At 36.3% G+C, this 23,990-nt stretch overlaps 1 protein-coding gene across 1 annotated transcript; it reads right to left on the bottom strand.

Moving 5' to 3' along the window:
* Nucleotides 1-1,089: 1,089 nt before the first annotated feature.
* On the bottom strand, nt 1,090-23,825 carry shmt2 (serine hydroxymethyltransferase 2 (mitochondrial)). The gene is made up of 12 exons (XM_038299736.1): nt 23,679-23,825; nt 17,226-17,417; nt 13,106-13,185; nt 10,842-11,042; nt 10,504-10,585; nt 8,561-8,683; nt 7,332-7,471; nt 6,595-6,757; nt 6,313-6,412; nt 3,545-3,700; nt 2,852-2,959; nt 1,090-2,668 (listed from the first exon to the last, which is right to left on the bottom strand). Exons 1-12 carry the CDS (start codon nt 23,709-23,711, stop codon nt 2,541-2,543), a joined length of 1,506 nt encoding a protein of 501 aa, XP_038155664.1. The 5' UTR covers nt 23,712-23,825; the 3' UTR covers nt 1,090-2,540.
* Nucleotides 23,826-23,990: the final 165 nt, after the last annotated feature.

Here is a 23,990-nt window from a genome sequence, read left to right as displayed (position 1 = left end):
AGCATATCTGCATAAGAAATAAACTTTACAAACCACAGAATTTATTAAAGGGAAAAAGATGACAGGGTAAAAGAAGTTTGGAAGCAGGGAAACTGCAAAATGAGGAAAAAGTATTCCTTAAAAATCAGCAAATGGCTAGATATTTGCAGAATCTGAAAAATAATCAGATATCACCAGTGTTTTAATGCTTTAAATCCCAAAGTAAAAAAGAGAAACATGATCAAAGACCTACCTGTAGAAGCAGGTGATCCAATCCTAGTAAGTGCAACATTTGAGAAGAAAGGTTTAGGACATTTATCTATACCAAAGCCAAGTATGTACTAAAACAGCTCCCCTACTAAATGAGATCCCCTAGAGCCAGTGGTACAGCTCATGGAAAACATAATTACATCCTGAGGAGCTAATTTATCGATTTGAATCTCTGCACTGGAGCAGAAACACACCTAAAAAGTAGCACACCCTACATGGAATGGGATTCCACGTAAGAGAAAGGTAACACCATCACATCTCAAGCTCGATGGAGTCTCATGTTTCAGATGGGCCTCCACTTCAGCACGATTTAAATGATCAGTAAGAGACTTCTGCAAAGTTTAATGACTTGCTTACAAATAAAATGTTACCATTTGACTTACACATAGTAGAGCAGGGATATTATATGTAACATGTAGGAAGTAGTACTTTACTGGGATTGGACATCCCACTTGGCTCATGGTTACGGCCCTGTTTAACCTTTGAAGAACTTCAAGGTCTTTTTCTTAAACTACTATTGGCTGCAGTCAGATGGCCTCTAGCACACAGCAACGTGTCAGGCTACCTGCTGGGCGATGGGGAAATGCTAGGCTCTGATGGGCACCTGGAGCAAACTCATTGGGGGAGATGGTAATGCCCCCCTTCTCAAATTGGTCATAAATTCTGGTTACTGTTGGTGCCCATGATGTTGAAGGTTCTGCTTGAAACTGTTTAAGTAAAATTTATAATTTATAAACCAAAGATACTTCCAAGAAGAATGCTATTAAGACATATGTAAACCCAAGATAAACCTTAAACACAAACATTTTTACCATTATAAAATAAATCCCACCACACAGCTCACATTTGTAAGTTTATTTCATAAGTATTATGCTAACAAAGTCATTCAACAAAAGAAAAGAGTAAAACAATTTTTTGTAAAACAAATTTCTACAAGAACCAAAAACTGTTTCAGATGCTTTTCAGATCAACAGTTGATGAATAAACATGTTAGCAAAAATACTTTCTGGTATATTTTGGCAAAAGCTTGGTTAGGAAGTTAACGTGGAAAAACATTAGTTTAAAGGTTGTGCTTTGTGTAAAGTAAGAGCAACCTCAGGACTAAGACGTATTTCATCATTGTGCTGTTTTAGGCTCATTTCTCAAACAGGAATCTTGTTTTCTCACTGATGCAGTGACCATGACCACAGCAGTAAACTGAATCTCTTAAGACTATAAAACACTGAAACATTTCATTAGATACAGATTTCTTCACAGTTTCAAGCATCAAAGCAATGGAAATAGCGCAAAGGACATTTATAAATCATTAGCAATGTTTTTTAAAATGACATCATATGGTCACAGGATGGAGATCATGTAATATTTACTTCTAAAAACCATAAATAGAAATGCCATGTATAATCTCTGTAAACAAACAAAAAAAGCTGTGAACATTAACTGACATTTTTATTATTGATTTTGAATATTTATAACTGTCCTTACTGCAAAATAGAGGATGAAAAAAAAAAATCCTCGAAGAAAAGTGATGTCACCAGTTAGGTAAACAGAAACCAATAAATCAAAATTCCAGCGAGTAAAACCCTAAATAAAACCTGTAGTGTTGTTTTAAATAACTATATCGTGTTAAAATATATGGTTTTGTGTAGCTTCTGTAAGTTGGTTCACAAAACAAAAGAGAGCCTAAAATTTTGTAAAATGCATTTAAAAAATATATATTCTGAAATCCTTTAGAGAGAAATTAAGACTTTAACAGAATATTGATTTGGCCCTCTGTCCTTGGTTTTAAAATAACATATTATATATATAAATATATATATATAGCATGGCTAAGAACTTAAAAAGAAAATTTAAGACGGAGTGTATCCTGATGTTACTAATCATAAAAGTGAGTCTGAAAAAAATCTGATTTGACAAGTTGTTGTTCTCTTGACGCTTGCATTAAATAAACGGTGTGAAGACAGCTGAGAATAATCTTTTCACACACCACAGACAGTGGCTTCTCCAGCGATACAAAAATCTGTCATGTTTATTTTTCCCCCCGTTTGTTTCCTTCAAACTGAAGGCTGGATTTTCAAGAATAGATCAATGAATGACAGGACAGAAGTATTAAGAAAAAAAAATGTGTCTCAGCAGGTCTGATTGCAAAAATAAAATAAAAAAGTGAACTAAAGTCATCCTAATTCTCAGGCACCATCCACATTTCACTACCATGACATTTTTCCATTTTCTCCATGCACACTTCTGCCCAGCCAGCTGTCTGCCACCTGGCTGTTCCAGACCTGTGACTTCGCCTAATGGTCGCAGAAGCCAGGCATGGGGAACGGCCTGGCAAATGCCTCCACCCGGTGCCGCAGATCCGCAATACGAGCCACCGTCTCCGGGTCCTGGAGGAGGAAGTTCTTGAAGTCCTGGAGCTTTGCTGCAATAGTGAAGAGTAAAGACAAAAAAATGTGTATCTTCTTAGTTCTTTTATGTTTTATATTATTTATTAAGTACCAAAATGAATTTTGTTGTTTTTTCCTCATTTGTCTTTTTCCACACATATCTTGTCACAACAACCACTGGGTTACAGGTAAGTTTACTTCTTCTCAAATAGGCTTACCTGTCTTTTTCTTGACATCCAAAGCGATCTTGAATCCCTCATCCATAAACTCCACAACCTGCACAAAGTCGTCTTCTTTAAACTGTCTGGAAGTCAGAGCTGGAGCTCCTACAACCAAGAATACAATCATATTACCTAAATTACTTTCATTCTTTGTAATTTCTATTTTACTGTCTTTCTTCTCTACGTAACAGGGGATTTGAAGAAAATAAGCCTTTTGAATTGTCAATTAATGTGAACAGACTGTGTCAATGTGTCAAAACAACACAAATTCTGACAGTTGATGTGATGCTACTGTGAAAATAGTTCAAAGATAAGGCAATATCTTCAGAATATTGCACTGCAGCTCCAAGATACTGCCTAAAAGTGGACTTTCTAAGGAAAAGGAAAAACCTTTGCATTTGGGATCAGGTATTTTGGTAAGAAATTGTTCTTAGAAGACCGTTTGGTTATGTGAGTTGATAAAACTTAACACAAGACACCAGATACCAGTACTAGCCAGAAAATACCGGACTGTTGCATACTTAATTATTCTGTAGAGATGGTAAAAAAGTAAAATTATTTTAGTCAACATCTTCAAAGCACAAGAAAAAGAAGAAAATAATATTTGCATTTTTGTCCTCTTGGTTTCAGCTCATCAGATACAGCAATCCTCTATAGGTTATTTGAGCACAGCTAGAGACAGATTGGTACCTAGCCTTAGGCCTCCGGGGGTCAGGGCACTCTTGTCTCCTGGGCATGTGTTCTTATTGGCTGTGATCGAAACAAGCTCCAGTACTCTTTCAGCGCGAGCTCCATCGATGCCCTTTGGGCGCAAGTCCACCAGAACCAGGTGGTTGTCTGTTCCTCCTGAAACATTAAAATCCAACATGTTACTGAAAGCTCAATGCAGAGATAAGGCAACATTTCTTTACAGAAAGCCTTTAAAACCATTCCCCTTCATTATTTAGGCCCTTAAATTAAAAGTAACCATATGCATCAAACACTGAGCTGCAGATGTTTTAATTAATGTTCAACTTCTACTAACCTTCTGGCAGATGCTTCAGTACTAAATGTTCCCAATTCATATGCCCTCTACAGAGAAATTTGTCATAAAGTGATAAATGGGTTATTCATATATTTTGATACTGAACAGCTTCCACAATCTTTTTTGCCACAAACCTTCAGAGGGTCCACACCCACCAGACAGATCATAAACACATATATCAAGCTGCCGCTGTGCACCCAGCCTCTGACAGAGGAGGGCTGGGAACTTTAAAAATCTAACTAATCACAAAAATCCAAAAAGTTTCAGTTGAAGAGGCAGGTGCAACAGACACACCTCCAACACCCAGACTGAAGATTGCCTCCTTTACACATCAGGTCCAATAGGAGAAAAGTATAACTTTTCAGGCTACATGACTTTTATTTTAAAAGCAAACTATAAAATCCATGCTTTTGTCAGTTTTTCAATATTTCATTTTTTTTTTACATGTTTTTTTTTTGGTTTGTTTTAATAGTTAAGATCAAAACACCTTTTTGGGGTATTTGTTCTCTAATTTTTAAAAGAGTCCCTTTCTTAAATCTAAATAATTATTTTCTATTTTAGAGTTTTATGGTCACAGGTAGCTGTTTGCATTTAGTTATGTAATTTGGTTATTTTTTATCTTCTCAGAAAGCAGATTGTATGCAGCTTGTACCTACAACACTCAAAAATTTATTGAATTTGTTAGATAAGACAATGAATTACTAGAATGGGCTGAATGTACATATGCAAGGTAATTATGTTTGTTAAAGGTGTTATAATGTAACAAAGGCAACTTGTAGCTCAGTTGAAGCTAGTTTGCAAGAAATCAGATAAAGCAGGCTGTGCATACCTTTTATTCAGTTTGTTAGGACTAAATGTAGAAATCCAGAAATCTGACAGCTTACATATTATCCTCTAAAAAGAGATGTCTTAAAGAACAGAAGATTTGAGTAAAAATCTCTTCATATCCTTTTCAAATGAGAGCAGACTTTCAATACAATATAATAACAAAGGATGAATTGTTTCACAGTGGAGGCGCTACACTTTGGGAACTGGGAGACATTCGGGGGTCAGTGCTAGGAGAGAGCAAGCCAGCCAGTTTGGGGGTGACCTAAGTGGGCTAAAAACTAATTTATGTAGACATATTCCCTTTTGCCAGCTCCAGAGACAAGAGTGCGGAAATTTCACCTGCTGAAGTCCAAGCTGTGAGCCCACGGTCTGATTACAAACTAGAGTAAAACGTTTACTGGCTTTACAGCAGCAGTTCAAGGTGGTCAGAGGTGTTGAAGCTGAGGAAGTTCGCCCTAATTTCACCTTTCCAACCTCCCCATAAAGTCCATTTATGTATTGATAAATCACAAGTCAGCGAAAACCCTTCTACTTTTAGGTTCAGAGAATAAGAACTACAACAAATACTTTTTCATGAGGTCAGATTTTACTTAAATGTCATGTCTGTTTTTATCTTTATCTTTGTTTTGTAAGTATTTAGATAAATTGGATGATCAGTAAAAGCTTTTTTTTTTTTTTTAACTATACGTGATTAGTTCCAACATAAATCACAATTCAGAGAATTATACGTTTTGTTCCCCCCTTTCTAAATGATCTATTTTCTTTTTTTTAACCATGTAGTTCAGTCTCACTGATTGAGTAACCAAATTAACTCCTTTGGGTGGGCTGTTACAGACTAACAGTTTGTTTTATGTGACTGATGCAAATTTCTGATACATAAATGTAATTAAGCTGTATTCTCAATCTCTAAGTTTAATGCTCCCAAGCTGGAGGCTTCATCTTTCCCTATGTGAGATGAATGATTCGGATCTAATTAGAAACTAGAAAATGGTTGTCTTTGTTTACTGTTGACCGTCACTGATTAATTAAAAAATATGAAAGCGGTAAAACCTTTTTTTCCCCCTCTCTTTTTTATTTAATTTAGCAACAACTAGCTTTAGTCATTTTTGGCAACCACGCCGACAGAGTGAGGCAAAGATAGATTAGCATGCTTCACACTAGTACCAAGACTCCCAGCTGGCAGCTTTGGACAAACTGAGCTACAGAAAACAGTCTTTTTATTGTTATTGCATTAAAATGCCAAATTACTTTAGATGCTGCAGTGTAAGCACAAAACAGGTAGATTTTTAAAAGGTATCAACTTAGGGCCATAGATCAAAAAAGAGCTGAGGCCAGCATATTAAATGCTAAACAACAGTCAAGCATTTTCTCACAATCACAAAGTGAACACGTTCATCAGACTTTATTTTCCTGACTGGCAAGGCAGCTGTACTGGCATTAGTCCATTTGCACATCATGAATTTAAATGCACCTTTGTTTTTTCCTCCTGCTGTGTAATTTGCATCTGTGTGACAGGAGGTTCTCATGAGTTTGTTCCAGTGCTGTTAGATGAATCAATGTCTTATTTGTAGGTTAAAAAAGTCAAGTGTAAAACATGCAGTATTACCTGATACCAGTGTGTAGCCTTTGCTGAGAAGAGCTCCAGCCATGGCCTTTGCATTCTTCAGTACTTGGGTAATATACTCCCTAAACATAGGAGACTGAGCCTGGACAAACAATAGAGAGGGTTAGCATTATTTGTTTGGAAAACACTTGATTTCAAGACCAGATATTTAATTGTCTCTACCAGCATTAAAGAGATAATTACAGTTCATACTGTAAATGATAAAAAAAAAACAAAGAAAGTGAGAGTTCCACATAAATCAAGGTATTTGTTTCACTTCTTGACCTGTTTGAGAGCCACTGCTACTCCAGCAATAGCGTGGTTGTGAGGTCCACCCTGCAGGGACGGGAACACTGCAAAGTTTACTTTATCTTCCAGGTCGTACATGATCTCCCTTCCTTTCTTGTCCACTGAGCGGATGCCCTTACGATAGAAGATAAGGCCAGCTCTAGAATGAACAAAATCATTCTTCAGTAAAACAATTATAAATTTAAAATTCAAAAACCTGAACTGTTGAATTATTTCTTCATTTAACATATGTAAAGCATACTCTAGATTTCTTTGCAGAAGCAATCATACACGTTGAATTTCGTTTATATTTTGTTAAGTTACTATCATGAATGGTATAGTGAAGCATCTAAATCCAATGGAAAATTTGTTGACTTCAAAATAAAAGTTCCTCCAATGAGCTTGAGGTATTTTCAGAAATCAGAAGTGAGGGAAAAAAAATCAAGTCTCTACATTTACAAAGCAGGTAGAGGCATACCAATACAGTTTCAGCTGTTATTGAAATTAAAAATTGAAGTAGGTCAACTACAAATGCACCTTCAAACTTTGCAGATTTAGCAAAACTGTTTCTTCCACTGCACAGCTATGTGACTTTGAGTTGGACTATGACACTAATTCTAAATATAACAAATTGAAGTTGTTACATGAGAAAAATGGAAAAAAATAAAATAAAATAAGGTTTAGGAGCTTGAATACCTTTACAATGATATTGTACGGAATAATGAGGACCTCACCTGGATCCTCTGAGGGACTTGTGTGTGGTAGAAGTGACCAGGTCAGCGTGATCAAAGGGAGAGGGGACTCCCTTTCCCGCCACCAGGCCACTGATATGAGCCATGTCAGCGAGCATGTAGGCGTTAATGTCTGTACATACCTGACAGGATGAAAAAGAAAATCATCTCAAACTTTAAATTTTTTTTTTTTGATAGGACATTAATATTAAAACACAAGAAATTCAGCTGTCTGTTATCAGTAGAGGGAGAGGTGTATTTCACTGAGCTGAACTTGTTGAAAGGCAACAGAAGCAGAGTCTTAACCTCTCTAAGTTTGCATTTTCCCTGCATGATTAAGAATTGATCACCAACTCGACTTCAGCAGACGTTACCCATCTTCTCAGAGAGGAGATATATATTTTAAGATGTGTAATTACACTCTAATTGGCAGTCCTAAGAGCCCTGAAATATGAAGGCAACATTCAATAAATCTAGGCTTTCAGTTGCCAGGGTTTATTATAAAAGATACAAACAATAAATAGCTTTCAAAAATATAAATGTATGTCTGGTGTTAGATCAAAAAAACCATACAGCAATACATTATTGTGCTTTAAAAAGAACGAGTCTCTTCCACTTTTATTTATACTGGATGCAATTTGGATGAAAAAAGCAGAGCTAAAGAGCTTTGCTATATAGAAAGAAAGGCCAACGGTGAAAAAAAATAAAGGTAGCATACATCCATCTGATGGTGCTAGCTAAAGTGGAGCTCTGCCACAGAGGGAACCAGACATGGTCTGATTTTAGTAAATTAGCCAGTTGGTACAACAAAAACCGTTAAAGGGCCCCCTTGTGCACCATCAAAGAGAGCAGTGAAGTGTGTTTAAAAGTTGGTGTGGTTTTTTTTTGTGAGAGTGAGGCAACAAAGGATGAAAGCATCTGTGTGTGCATGAAAACTGTTTCGAAAGGTTTGAAAATAGCTAACAAAAGTGAGAACGCTTGGATTTAGAGCTATGATATTTCTAAAGCTGAATAGAAGGTATAAATATGTCTGCAAGAAGGTCTGACGGGGTCTGACCTATTGTTACAACAGACAGGTGAGTTTGACATTTTAATGAAAAGGTTGACTGAGTTTTACATTTAAGAACGAACCTCCTCTGACCTCCTTAACACAGTGAACAGCGGAGAAAACAGGTAGAGGCTAGGCAGGGTGAAAGTAGGGTGAGGTTTGAATATTAGGGAGCTTAGTTCACCTTCTTGATGCGGGCATAGTCAATGAGGCGAGCGTAGGCGCTGGTGCCAGCGATGATGAGCCTGGGCCGGAACAGCTTGGCTGTCATCTCCATCTGCTCGTAGTCTATGAGTCCCGAAGCAGGCTGTGTAATAACAGGCAGGTTGAGAGGAGAGAAAAGAAATATTGAAGAAGCAAAAATGAAGAGGGAGTGGATGAAGAAAATAAGGATATATGCAGGAGTGTAGAGGTCAGAAGGGGAAAAAAAACAGAAAAAATTTAGATGTTTGAAGATCAAGAGTGAGGATATGAACACGGAGGAGAGATTTCTCCATTTGAAGCTCATTCGAAGCAGCTGCAATTGAAGTACTTTGGGCACTTTTAAAAAGGGATGAAATGTATCTAAGAGAGACATTTACACCTATCATATCATGGAGGAAGATGGAGCAATTGCAGTAATGCACCACTACTTATCCTAATTCAGCCTTTCAGAGTTCTGCTAAACTGGTGAGATGAGGCTGAACGGATCAGGCTGGTTTTTAGATTCTCCCCGCTGCTTCTCAATGACCGCAGCAATTTAAGTAACATGCTAGTTCATTTGCACCTCTGAGGATGGAGATGAGACAGACATGAACCGACCTGTCTGTCTGCGCTAACTAAACTTTTACCCATCTAATTTTTCTCCCAGCTTTGGAGGAAAAACAACGACGCACAGCTGAATGAAGAAGAAAACAGTGGAAGACAGAAACAACAGAGAATAGGAGCTGGAGACGGGGAAAAAAGAGAGACGAAAGGAGCAGAGAAAGCTTTATTTAGACAACCTAATAATCTCCCATCTCAAGAGCACATCTATGGATGCCCTCCTCACTCCATCAAGCTGCTCATTGTGAGGACAGAGCCAGTGGTGCTGGCCAGCCTGTCGATTTCCCATTATCTCTCTCGCAGAGGGGTCCTGCCTGCCCATACATCAGCAGGTCTGGACAAGCAGACCCTCATCGCCATCCATCAGCTGCTACCAGACAATCCTGATCCATGGGTATAAAATACATTAAACATTCGGAGGAGCGATCATATCTGCTGTATAGATATCCTGTAAGGTTTCGGGGACACTGATTTTTACAGATCACAATGCAAGTAAACAAGTAGATGGATGTTTAAGATACAGGGCTTGCTACACATTTATACACACGTATGACAGATGTTTCTACACGGGAAAGGCTTTAAAGATGGAAGGTAAGGATTCAGAAACTGGTAGGAAGCAAGGAAGGAAAAGAGGAAGGAAGTGAGTCCACTAGTGAATATCATTACTAGAATCTTACAAATAATAAAATTATTGCATGCAACTTAAAGAGAACATCATTTTGTTTACTGTGTGCTTCAATCTCCCTTGCATTACTTTTGTTAAAACAGGTTATTACATTGCTTGATGTTTTTTAACTGTTGCAATTATTTTTTTTCTAAATGGCTGCACACCTTACCTTAATGTAATTCACGGTTATTTACATCAGTTCGACTGTCCAAACGCTATTATAGTAGCAGATTTCTTTGCAATTAGAGAAAACCAAACGTGCAGCATAGCCATTGCACTGACAGGGATGTACAGGGCTCAATGATAGTCCCAACATGTGTTTGCTTAATGATGCTGTATCAGTTTTTTTGTTGTTTTTTGGTCCTACACTGATACAAGAAAAAGAAATGGTCTATTCACATAAAGCAAAACATATGCTCCATTTTTACATTCTGGAAGTGCCATTGATAGGTATTTTAATAATACCGAAGTAAAGCATCAAGTGAAAATGAAAACCCAGACTAAAAAGAAAGCAGCTCTATTATGGTTCTTTGTATCCTTTAACAGAAGTTTGCCCTGAATGAATTTTGAAGTACGTTTCAGCTCGATTTCAAACTGGAACAGTTCAGCTAAAGCTTTAGTGTGCTTTGAAATGTGTGCTATGATCATCTGCTTACATTTAACTTGTAAGGCATGGACTCAAAGTATATTGAGGTTGCAGAGATCCTCTTCACATCTGACATGTAGCCGTGCGTAAGACTGCAATGACAAAAAAAAAGAATCTTTTCAATGTGCAATTCTGACAACTTTATGCATTAGAAATAATTTGAATGATAAAAGTATAAAGGGAAAAAAAGGAATAGATCATGGTGTTTATCATTCAAGCCTCAAAGTGACACACTAGGTTTGACCAACAAAGAAACTGGGGCAGCTTTGAAAAATAAGAGAATAAGAACAAGAAAAAGACCAAAGAAGAGAAAACAAAATAAAAAAAAATAAAAAAGTGAATACTGACTGTCCTCCATCGGGCAGGTCCAAGCCCATGATGCGGTCATGGGGTTTAAGAACAGCCGTATAGACAGCAAAGTTAGCAGGAGATCCTGAGTACGGCTGGACGTTAACGCCCCACTTTTCCGGGTCCAAGTCAAAGGTCTCCAAAGCTCGCTTCTGACACAGAAGCTCGATTTGGTCAACCACCTCTGCTCCACCATAGTACCTAAAGCCAAAAATAAGAGACAGATTGGGGGAAAAAACTTTGATGTAACTGATTAAAAAAAGAAATTCTAAATTAATGTTTGTGGCTTTGTTGTTAACACAGATCCCATTATTCTTGTTTGCAAAAAAGGAATTAATAGGAAAACAATTCAATGCAAGATGTCAATATCAAACTTGTTGACATTAATTTCTTTTTTCAAAGTTTGGAAGAAGTTTAACTAAATCATAGTGATGACTTTTAGACAGAATCATTGGTTTTAATTTGAACAGTTTTACTTTTAAGGGATTCTTGTTTCCTTCCTGAATACATCAAAGAGGGATTTGCAAAATTAATTAGAATTTTTTTTACAGCTGCAGATTTCCTATTTTTTGTATTTTAAAATCGGTGATATAATCAACAGACGTCCTCCAAATATCACAATACTATATCACTTTTAGACTCTATGCTATGCTAATAATTTTTAAGACCAACATCACAGAAAAAGACAAGACTGACTTTGTTAATCTGAGATTTCCAGCTGCGGTATGTAAACCTACAGCTGTTGTACTAAAGTTACTTTAGCATCTTTCAGGCAAACAGTAGGCATCAGTGTTGTGACGATTAGATTTTAGCCAAGGTTTGGAATTCCAGCATGAAGGTCCAACCTTCGCACAATGAAGGAACTTTTTTATTTTAATTCTCCTAACAGACTAAAAGCAACCAGCATAAGGAATGTCTATAATGAAAGCTATTAATGAAGTGTCTATTCATTTATAATTTCTAAACATTCTTCTAATAGTCATATGTGTCCTGAAGCCTGTGTCTGAGATTCATGAAAGAAAAAAAGCCCTTTAACCTCTATAATTGTCTTTCTCCACCTATTAGCTAATGTTTGATCAAAATGCTCTGTTTAGTACCCCTTATGAAGTCATAACAGGAAATAAGCTGTCCAGAGTGGTCTGCAGCAGCCCATTGGTAGAGCTACAGCATCCATCTAGGGTATTATTTCATGCTCCTAGTCGCCATTTTTACAAACTCTGACCGGCTATCATGGTGGTGGGTTGTATTGGCGTTCAGGAGGACGGGGCGTGGAAAGCTAAAACAGTTCATCCAGAGGAGGGCTAAATAAGGAGATTTCTGGTTGATGCTGTCTTTCCTTGTGGGGGAGGTTATGAAGCAGACTGAAAATGTTTTATCATTATCTCCCTTTTATCTCTACTTTCTTTCATCTTTTCTCCTTTTTTTTCCCTGTTTTTCCTTTCCTGTTCTGTTTACATTGCAGTGTCCATACAATCTGTAAAACTCCCTGCATAATTATAATAAAGCAATTTATATGCATAAAACAAGCGGAACACTATGGCAATAGGCGTACTGCTCCTCTTGTGAAAGTATATCTGTTGGGCTCTTTTTGGCATCAAGACAATTATTGTTATTGCCACATTGCCAGACAGGACACTGTAAATAATAATAATGTGGGACATTAGAGAAAAAATCTCATCAGAATGTTTTCTCACTAGAACTATTTAGAAAGTGTTATGCGTCAATTAAAATAAAAATATCTTCCACCATCGGTAAACCAACAAACTGTGGATGTTTCAGGCTGGACATTTTATAGAAAGGTTTCAGCAGATTTGCAGGTGAAAAAGCAGCTGACTGCTTCATTAAAAAAAAAACACTGCTTCATTACACCGAAGTCTTCAAAAGCAGAGAGGATGAATGTGGGGTGGGTCAACACTTAGCTCTGAATAGATTTATGAGGGTTGTGTTCGAGACATCGAACCATTAAGGGTTTTACATCTTTAAAGCTTTCAATCTGTTGTTACTTTTCATAAATGCCAAAATGAAAACAACCCCAACACTAAAATAGATGAACACTCAGAATTGTGACTATAAATATACCCAGCGCTCCCCGCCCCACTCGTCTTTAGTAACTTAGGAGAGTGGATTACTAGTAAAGGTATGTAACATGGAAAACACAGTAATATCACATCAGGGGCATGTTTGCTTTTTTTTTTTTAGAGCTGCATTAAATATCCCAAAGCCCAGAATATATGTTGGTAAGCCATGGCTAAGTAAACACTCACCTTCTCCCTGGGTAGCCTTCAGAATATTTGTTGTTCAGACATGAGCCCTGAGCCTCCAGAGCTGCTCGGCTGCAGAAATTCTGTGAGCACAACACACACACACACACGCTCAGATCAATGATATGAGAGGATAGAAGGGACAAGGATGGCAAATTAAAGTCTGTTAAGTGATAGTAAGAAATCCCCCTTTGGCTAGAAGCAATCATTACAGTATTGAACCTGTGGACGTCCATAGACTAACACTCTACACTTCACAGTGTTCATCACTACACTGCTGGAGGACACAAGATAATGTGATAAATGTTAGTGCACATGTTGGGCTATATCTGTGTGGCATATTTGTTGTTGGATTTTTATGTTAAAATGCACTTTCAAAGAAAAGTGCTGTCTGTGTGTTCAGCTGGAAAATAAGGACAAAGCTTTTACAAGCAATCAACCCTCCATCTACATTTTTTAAACCTATTTTTTTTTACTGATTTATAAATGCTAAAGCATTACAACTTAAGCCACATCTAGGAAAGGAGATTTAAAAAAAACAACAACAAAAATAGAGGTTATAAAAAAAAAATATTTGCATGTTGGTAATATTTCAGATTTACAGCAAATCCTAAGTCGTTCTGCTGTTTTGTTATGCCCCCATATCTCGTTTCGAATTTCATGACATGCAGCTGCATGGATGTTGTGTAATCCTAGAAAAAGACAAACATCGTCTATGAAGGGGTTCTCCTAAGAATATGTTTCATAATGCTGGGGATAAAGCTAAAATATGACAAATGTTAATTTAAGCATACCTTAAGAGGTATATCTGTAATAAACTTAGACTTACATTTTTTTGTCTTTTTTTTTTTTTTTTTAAACATAGAGTGTATGCAAAAAGAATACAAAAGAAGACAAGAAGAATACAGCCCTTTAGAAATTTTCATTTTTGAAAGTGTAGCAGTGATAAAAGGTAAGCAGCAATGATCAATGTAAACCTACGACTGTATATGATTTTCAGTCTCCAACATTTAGGGTTGTTATTTTTTTAAATAAACCTAATTTTATGTAACATTCAGCGGTCTAATGGTGGTGGGGAAATAACTGTTCTACTCGAAGATTTTTTACTTAATCAAACCAGCCAATACTAAAATGTATCCATTTGAGTAGTTCTGGATTGAACATACTGACATCTTAAATGCAAAATGTTTACTTTTTTTTAATAGTTCTGATATAATTACTGATCTAAGTGGGTTGCTCTGTCAGCTATAGACATATTTTATAGGCTCTATACTCCATTTAACGATTAATCAATTACTAAATTTTAGGGATGCACGATATTGGGATCCTGGCCGATATCCGATATGCCGATATTTTAAAACTCATGTAGCCAATAACCGATACCGATGTTAAAGCTGGACAAATATAAGTAGTCATTGAAAATAGCAGTTTTGTTATCCATTTCTGACACTTTGAAAAATAATATACTCAATATATATTTTCATATGCTGATATCAAATTGATTTTTAAAAACGTGGTATCGATCTATTTTACTTTCAAAATCTCGTGAAATGTCATCGTTCTGTTACAAACTCTCGTGATATTTTGCAAATTCTTGGGAGATTTTGTTAGTAAATTAATGGATACTGCGTCAATATATCAACATATAAAAATATGGCAAAATTTCGTGAATTTTCGGGGGATTTCGTAGCATAACGATGACATAAAGCAATATTTCATTAGTAAAAGAGATTGATATGGTGTTTTTAAATGGCAATATATCAGCATATGAAGATATTTTAATGTATCAATATTTTTTCCCTCGTCTTTAGAAGTTTTTAAGTCTGTAAGTTTTTGAGGAAGAATAAGTGGTATTTTTTTTAGACTTTAGAAACTCAGAAGCTGATCAAATATCGGTTTAAATATCGGTGGGGTGGCCGATGTCCGATATTCAGTTTTAAGGCCGATACCGATAGGGGGCCGATTATATCGTGCATCCCTACTAAACTTGTTGACGATTATTTCAATAATCGATTAATCACGATTAATCCAATTAATTGAGACAATTGAGACAAAGCAAAAATGGAAGAAACAACTCTGAAATAATTAGATCAAACTGTATATTTCATTCCTACATGTAAAACAATGCTGTTAAAAAACAATACAAAAAAAGAAAAAGCTGTACATCACACTTAAGAACCCACCCAGAATAGAGATGAAGACAGATGTAGATACAAGCCTAAGGCCTGACATCATCATGGAGGTTTTAATTGCCTGCAATACAATGACCCCAAATCTGTAAACCAGGTTTCCCTTCAATCAAATTAATGATCAAGCATTCGATTGTGTTTTTGTATCACAAAATCCTGACAAAGTGCCTTGTCTTTGGTTTTTCTATGTTAGAAAGTAAAACTGGGCTGCAGGGAATTTGGTGGCATTGATCACCACACGGGTTGCCATACATGCTTTTCTATCTTTTTTGCTCTTCACAGTCATTATGATGATTCCAACTCTATCTACAGCTGAGTCTAAAGTATTCATTTCTGACCCCTTGATTATATGGACCTAGAAATGGAAAAATCACTACTTTGCAACTGATAAATTTTAACTACCCTTTTAGACCTTGTTTGAAGAAATTTAGAGTCTGTCAGGGCAAAAACAGACAAACTTATTCCCCACCTTTTGCTTTGATAGGGTGGTGGTCATATATCATATGCGAGTGGGAGAGTTATTTTTTCCTAAAGCAACAAAAAGGAGATCGAGGAAAATAACAGTTCTAGTAACAGCTTTCTGTTGCATCCATCTGTCATGTCAATAAATGTGCATATATTAGCAAATGAAAACAGTTTACTTCACACCCTTTTGGGAGGTTGTTGGTTGGCTGGGTTGGTCACGTGTAAAAAATGTATGTCTTCTCATTCAGGCTGTGTCTGTTACTGTGCTATGCAGATTGAGTTAAGGTGGAAGCAGGATGAAGATACCAGCTTTATCTCACACTAGAGCGATCAGGCTTTGTGCTGAGAAGAGGCTGATATACTCCACTGAACAACTACTGTGGCAAGAAGAAGCGAGAGGAAGAGAGAAAGAACAACAGAAGATAAAACACAATCTCCCTTCTCAATAGTAACATTCTTCATTTCTCACCATGGGGCTCTGGGCTAAAAGAGAAAATCTTTTTTTTTCTAGGAAGGATTCACACATTCATTTTAACAACAAGTTAAAATTCCTTGTTTTTACAATAGAACATTTAATTGATAGCTGATTATCTTACCGACAAAAAACCTTTTTCTCTTCTTAGAGTTTGTGTGAACAGTTATATCACTGTAACTTTTAGCAAAATCGACACAATATTATAATTATATTAATTGACCTGTCAGGTTTTTCAAAACAACAAAAAAAGGAATATAAAGAATAAATCAAACTGTGGTTGGAAACCATTGCGTCAGGTTTTGTTTCCCAAAATAAATTGTATAGACAAGTAAAGAAGTTTGCTCTCTTTACTGGTTCATAATCAAAGCTAATTGGAGTTTACATTTGGGTTTTAAAATACAAAATATGGTGTTTTGGTACAGAGAACAGAGAAAAGGCTAAAATGCCATGGGCCATAATGTAAAAGATACTATAAGGTTATTAACAAGATGGTTTGACAAATAATTCCAGTTGGAACTTAAGCGTTAAAAAGTTTAAACGTCACCGTTACCATTTCTAGTATTAACTTGGATGTCGTCCTAAGCGTACCGAGAACTGCTGAAAATGTTATGCCAGATAACATCTGATTATCGACTGGTTTTTAGTCAACCAAATCAATCAGAAATCAACTGGTTAAACTTTCTGTTGCATTAAGCTTGAGAAATTAGCTATGATCTTAATTTAAAAACTTTCAAACCTAGAATGCCAACAATCTATAATTTCAGTACCGTGAAAACCAAATCTGAACAAACCTGAACAAAATATTTTGTGTGACAAATGAAAGCCCCTTTTATTACAAACTGTATTTCTGTTCATCTTTCAGATATAAAATATGGATTTTCCCCTGAAACTTTGAAAATGAACAAAATATTTCCATACATTTTAGGAGTGCATGAATAATTATTGTAACTGGAGAAAAATGTGTATAGATTATGGAATATTAAGTTTAAAATACCTCTGATGCAATGAGCTCCAAACCACGACACTGTCTGTCCTTCTCCCTCTGCAGCAGAGCCCACATTTCTGGGTCGTCCTCAGCCAGACTCTCTTGTCCGGTCCAGGAGCCATCTTCGACGGCGGTACGGGTGGCTGCATGGGACTGCTGGAATCGTACACTGAGGCGAGTGGAGGCCCGCTGGCACAAGGGCTGGGGGTAAGAAAGGGGTGAATGTTTGAGTGTATGAGCAAAATAACGTATGGAAAAACTACAGTGTGACAGTTTTAGAGACTCATTTTCTGAAATTGGATCATCAAATGGAAAGTAGGTCATTGTTCATAAAGCCAGCGTGAAATACAGAAGCATTTGGAAAAATAAAATCTCTACTAATGCTATCAGTTACAATAAACATTTTTGGATGATCATAGATTAGAGCAAGTGAATAGAACATAAAGTATCAAGACTCCAACATTTCACATTTCAAAGCAAGACGGTACATTTTTTATATAAAAGGGTCTTTTCAAGTCTTCATCTGCTGCGCTTCAATATGTAGCCTGGCACAATTAGAAGATTGTGTGTTTGCACGATATCAATAATCAGCACAGTTTTTTAATTATGCTTCCATCAGCACTTCTAGAACTGAGCGACTGACTTTAACTGCCTCAGTGTACCAAAAGGGAGGTATAGAGAGAACAGATTCAGCACTTCCTGCTTATCTAATCTAGACTGGGGCTGGCAAGTTCTGCTGCTGAAATGCCGGATCGCATAAGAGTGCAGAGACTTAAAATTTAACGGGTTCTTTTTAAAACATGAATCCTCCCACTGGGTTGAATTCTGCCTTCATTTCTCAGTTTTTCTTTAAATACTGCTTGGGCAGCTAGAAAACTTTCAGACACAGAAAAGTAATTAAGCTTTACTTTGATGCAATTATAATTCTCAAAAAGAAGTGCTTTATGGAGGAAAACATTAGGGGTTAAATAAAATACATGACTAGTTGATTGCATGAAGAATAAACTGGCTTTTTTCCTGACATTTAATCAACACTATTATTTTAAGTATGCTTCGATCAATTACTCCACATGTAACCAGTAGTTATCATCTGTACAGGTGGGCTAGGTTATGAAGGACAGCCTCCGTTTTAATAGCATCATTAAAAAGTAATTAACATTATGCCCGGAACTAACTTAGGACATTCATTTAAAAAGAGCCATTATTCTCATCTTGAGTGCAGGAAAATGCTGAGGGTACTTTACCTTCTCTTTATTCCCATTTAAACATGGAAACAACATAAAAAGAAATACTTTGAATTTTAAGGAAGGGAAAGTTGTTATAGAAGAGACACCTGATATACGTTTGTCCTTTTTCTTAGACATCAGAAAGGACACCCTTACATAGAAATGCACTGAGATTTTATCATATGAAGAGAACTTGCAGGTTTTCAGCTTGATTGGCCAGACCAGTGGAAAGCTAAAAAAAAAATATACCGTTTTTTTTTTTTCTTTACCTTCGAAAAGCATCAAACGTTACTGCAGGAGGAAGGATGCTGAAAGAATTTTACACTGAAAAAGAACAAATTTAGGATGTAGAAGCATTTCCTTGATTAAAAAAAGGAAAACAAATTACATTTTATTTTCAGAATATGTTCAGTTTTTGCTTGTGACAATAAACTTTGCTTGATGAATGCCACTCTCAACTAATGGTATAAACAAAAGGCCACCATATCAATTATCAATAAACTTTAACTTTTAAACAATGAAAGTGAGGAAATTTTAAACATCCAAAATAGAAAAAATAAATATAACTTGAAATTACAGTAAATGGCCTAGGTCTGCACAGCGAAAAAATATATATGGAAAACCAAAAAGAACAAACAAATGCAAAAACAACAAAACTGAAATAAAAACTAAACACAACTTGGGCTAAAAAATTAATCAATACAATCAAATTATCTAATTTTTAGTTTATGTTGATTTTTGGAAAATCATCCACCAATCCACACCTTGGGCTTTCATAGCTCAGAGCATCAGTTTTCCTCCCTTTTTGTTCTTCGATGTGCATTTATAACTGATAAACTAATTTTGTTTAATACCACCACCTGCAAACATTTAGTGTGTTATAATTTCATTGTTAAGAAACATGATTATTTTATAAGCAGGTTTCACAGCACAAATTGTTGCCCTTTAAACAATTTAAATTATTTAAATACAATATTTACAGATAAAAACACTTTTGCATGGCTTTCTTTTCATATTTAGCATATACTTTTTATGCAATCTACAGAAAAGAAGACAAATATAACGTCCATTACAGAAATATTACGGAAGCCAGAGATCAGAAATATGCAACAAAATTTTAAAAGATGTACCTCTGGCCTTGACATAAGGGTAACGTATTGCTGATTATTGACTTAAAGCCGACTTTCCAACAAAAAAACAAGAGGCCAGGAAGGCCCACCCCACCAAAAAAACGTCACTTTTCATAAAGAAATTAGAGGAATTATGTAATTCTGACAGTAACTATCTTTTGCACTTAACATTACTAGGAATAAAATAAGCCAGTATTCCATCATTTACCTAAGAAACAAGAATGCTGTTGCTTGTTTCTAGCATCTTCCTATCCCCTTTCCCACCTTCCTGTCCACTAGTGCAGCTAAACAAACGCTGCCATGTTAAGCGCCAATGGCTTCTTTATAAGGCACCAAAATAGAACAGCTCCTGGTTTCTACAAACAACTCGCAGGTTGTCCCTGTGATTTGCCTCTCTGCAGCTTCATTTCTCTGCCCTGATGATTACAGAAGATTAATTAATAAACACAGGATAAGTGAGAGCCAGGATCCAAGCACCAAATGTGTCACAGCTGGACTATTTTTAGTCGACAGGTTACGCTGTTGTTTGAAGGTGAACTTTATGAAAGCTCTGCAGTGAGAAAAGGGCTAGATTAGGCCACATTAACCAGGATGCTAATAAGACAACATCTTTGTGAAGATCATATCGAATTGTTGCTTTTCTTTGTAAAATGTGCATCTGTAAAAAATAAAAATAGCAGAGGAAGAAAATAGAAACATTTTTTAATTATTCCCAGTTTTGTATTTCTTTTATCCATTTCATGCAAGTGGCTGAGCTGACTCAATTTTACAGATGGGTGCTGTCTTGCAGTGGCTTTAGCAAACAATAATTAACCTTGTAACAGAATGAAAACAAACAGGACTATAGGGGAACGATGGTAAAGAAAAAAAAAATATGTAAGAACAGAGAGAAGAAGAGTCAACAGGGCAGGAACCCATCAGTCTGATATATCGATGCCTCTTTTCTCTGTCACTGACTAATACCCAAACTGTCGGTTACAAATGACCCAGGGTGACACCAGACTGAGTAAACTGGATGGGGTGAAGAGGCACAAAGGGACAGAGGTTCAGCCCACAGCAACCGTTTTTGGATCAAGGGTTGCTTATGGTTAGAGAAACTTCTTGGCCAATATTTGAAAGGTATAGGTAGAGGAAACAACATTTTTAAACTTATTTAACCAGCAGTAGAGGAGGGGCTGATGAAGTGTGCTGCCTTAGGTGCTGATTCCTTTTCTAACCACACTGACCCCTATATGCCACACCCTCAGTCACTGCTCCGTCCTGCTCACGTACGTTGTGCAGAGCACTAGCGCAGTCATGTTAATCAATGAGAAATGTTCCACATCCACCGCTTCTCCTCCGCACGTCACCGTCCCCGTAAGATTTTTCCGTCCGTCACTGTCAAAATATGGAGCCAAGCTATATTTTGCCAGCAAAGTCAAGATCCGCAATTGCATCAAACCCTGTTTCACTTTACTTAAATGATTTCGGGAATGCAAAGGGCCAAGAAGCATAATAAACTACTGTCCAAATCCACACTAATACTGCACATGGAATGTTGGAATTTTTATGTCAAAGTTGTCAAATATGACTTCTTTAATATCCCTAGATGGATACATTTTATTTCCTATATAGCAATTTAGTTTCTATAAAGTGCTATTACCCTAAAAAAGCAACAAAAAAATGAACAAATTTCAACTGCAGCTAGAAACTAAATGAAAACTAACTCATGGATCTCCTGAGGACAGGCTAACAGTGCACATGTGTACGAATCTTGTGAGTCTGTTCGGACTTGCTTAACTGATTTCCACTGATGGGAAAAGCATGCATGCATGTGACCTAAAGGCTTAATAGGAAAGAAAGACTCATGTCTTTCCTATTAATCTATTGACCTAAAGTCTAAATAGGAAACACAATAAAAGTAGATATAAATACATGCCACATAAAACTGACTAAACTTCAAGTAAAAAATAAAAATACACTATATCATACAGTAGGAGATTGCTGACAAAACTAAAACATGTTTTTAGACAACTATAAACCTTTATCTACTGCATAACAATATCATGGTAAGAGGTCATGTAGTCCATGTTTTCTCTTGTTCATAGGAGCAGATACTATGCTCTATTGCACTTTTAACACTACTAGGAAAGAACCAGTAAATCATGGGTTCAAATTTTTTTTATTTTATTTACATTGCTAACTTGAAGTCATTAAAAAGAGGGATATTTTATATCTAATCTATCTAAGGAAAATCAGTTGACTGTATCGACTCATTGACTCAAATGCAATCCCTCACACAAAGCATGCTTATAGATATTAAACAGTTAAAATTACACTTAAATTGAACCCTCACCAACTCACTCAGGTGCAGGTTAGTAAAACTAAAACATATGATATGAGGGGGAAAAAATCTTTTTGCGTATTGATAAGGATAAAATAGGGCCGGAAAACGAATCAATTTTATCAATTGTTTAGCAGTTTCAATTTCTGAAAATCAGATTATTTATTTATTTTTTTTAAATATGTACCAATGCAGTCCTTCTGTAGTCAGTTCTGATCCAATTCCAATATCTGAATTTGGAGATCCTGTTACCAGAAGTTTGGCTTCCTTTAATGTTATCATCATTACTGTTAACTTTTTAAGAGACAGTTAAAAACTCCTCTCTATGAACAAGCATGTTATTTATCAATGTGCAGATGTATATTTCAAATGGCAGCCTGAGATTAGCATAAGGTAAAATTAAGTGACAAAAAGACACCTATGGTCAACAGGACAAATGGCATCTTGAAAACACATACTAGGAAAAAAGTAGGGATATTGAATCTGATATTAACCCTTTATAGATCAAGTTAGCATTTTTGATTCTTTGCTTACCCCTTACAAATGGAGTCCCCCCCCCCCCCCCCGTCCCTCAGTGAGGTCTAGAAGCACAAGATCTATATTCAACCATCCAGCAAAGATACGGCTAAATGGCTGTACATCTTATTTTGGCATTTGACCAAATAGATGAGACCTTGAATGATATATGTTGTATATGAAGTTGGTTATGTTCATATCTTTTGTTTGTTGACTTTTTTTCCCTTTTTTTTTACGAATATGACTTGATAAAGCTGTTTTGAACATTCTACAATATAAAATAAGTAATAAAATCTGGTATGATTCTCGCTAATATCGTATCAAGTTAATATCGGTATTGTTTAATTCACAAAGCTGCAATATTGTTATTGTATCGGAAGGTAAAAAGTTGTATCGGGACACCCCTAGAAACAATACACCATTAATGAGGTATGTTTCGTGTTAACAAATGACTGTATAACATCTCTTTTTATCAAATTAAGGATATATAACAATAAGTTTTATCCTGAGTTAGAAATTTGGGTGAAAAAAAGTAACTGTAGATTTTGATGGTCTTTTGTCAGTTAAAACTAGATGAAAGAGCCAGCTGCTTATCTCTGCTCAGTATATCACCCTGCTGGGTTACATCCCCTGCTCTAAGCATAACAGTATCCTTCTTTAAAAAAATAAGCTTCTCTAGCTGGGATCAATTCAACAATTGGACAAGTAACTAAACTGTATTTCTGGTATTGCCCTTTTTGCCTACATCTCTAGTTCCCTCTAGACCAAATAAAAAGTAACTCCTAAATGTGCAGCAAACTTCAGGAAATTCATAAAATATAAGATATTATCACTAGGCTATCTAAAAGCAATTTAACTGATTTGTTTTCTGCATAACATGACCATTTATGTATGCATGTTCTTGCAGATTCCCCTCATGATGACACGGGACAGTGACTGTTGCATCATTACATGAAAGGAGCTACAGGCAAACTTAGTTTAGTACTGAAAATGGAAAGGCTACCCAGCTATCTCACCTGATAGAGAGCAAACACCAAAATATAAACAGTGTAAACGGAATAAGGCAGATGAGAGAGCTAGTTTTAAACGGTTGAAGACTATTTTTATAGCAGTAACTTTAAACCCTGACTCTAAGTTGATACCAACCCATGCTGGCAGCATTTAGCAGCTCCCCTGTGCAGAAAGGCTAGCTTAGTTACACAACAAAAAACATCACGGTTTAAAACATGACACACTGACAGACATATTTTATAAAAATAATAGTTACCCGTGTGAGCTGCTTGAAAGCGTAGGAGAGCATGTTTACAGCTCCAAGACCGGAGGGAGAAGCGGTGCTAGAGGCAAAGCTGACACAAATCCAGAGAGCCTCAAATTGTTGGCTACGGCTAGCTAGCCTCGTCGGACCGAAAGGGTCGATGGGTAATGTAGGCGGGTGGAAATTACATAAACCTTTTTCTTGTATATTTAATATATTTTGTGACCACCTCTAAATTGACGTTTATTTACAGAGAACCTCTCTGTTCTTAAATTATATTTAACTATAATACCATGAGTGGAAATAAGCATAAAAATCTATATT

The sequence above is a fragment of the Cyprinodon tularosa genome, unplaced genomic scaffold, assembly GCF_016077235.1.
Source record: "Cyprinodon tularosa strain WSP-4 unplaced genomic scaffold, ASM1607723v1 ctg10, whole genome shotgun sequence".
Taxonomy (NCBI): domain Eukaryota; kingdom Metazoa; phylum Chordata; class Actinopteri; order Cyprinodontiformes; family Cyprinodontidae; genus Cyprinodon; species Cyprinodon tularosa.
The sequence above is the reverse complement of the archived record's forward strand: the minus strand, read 5'-3'. Positions and strand labels throughout refer to the sequence as shown.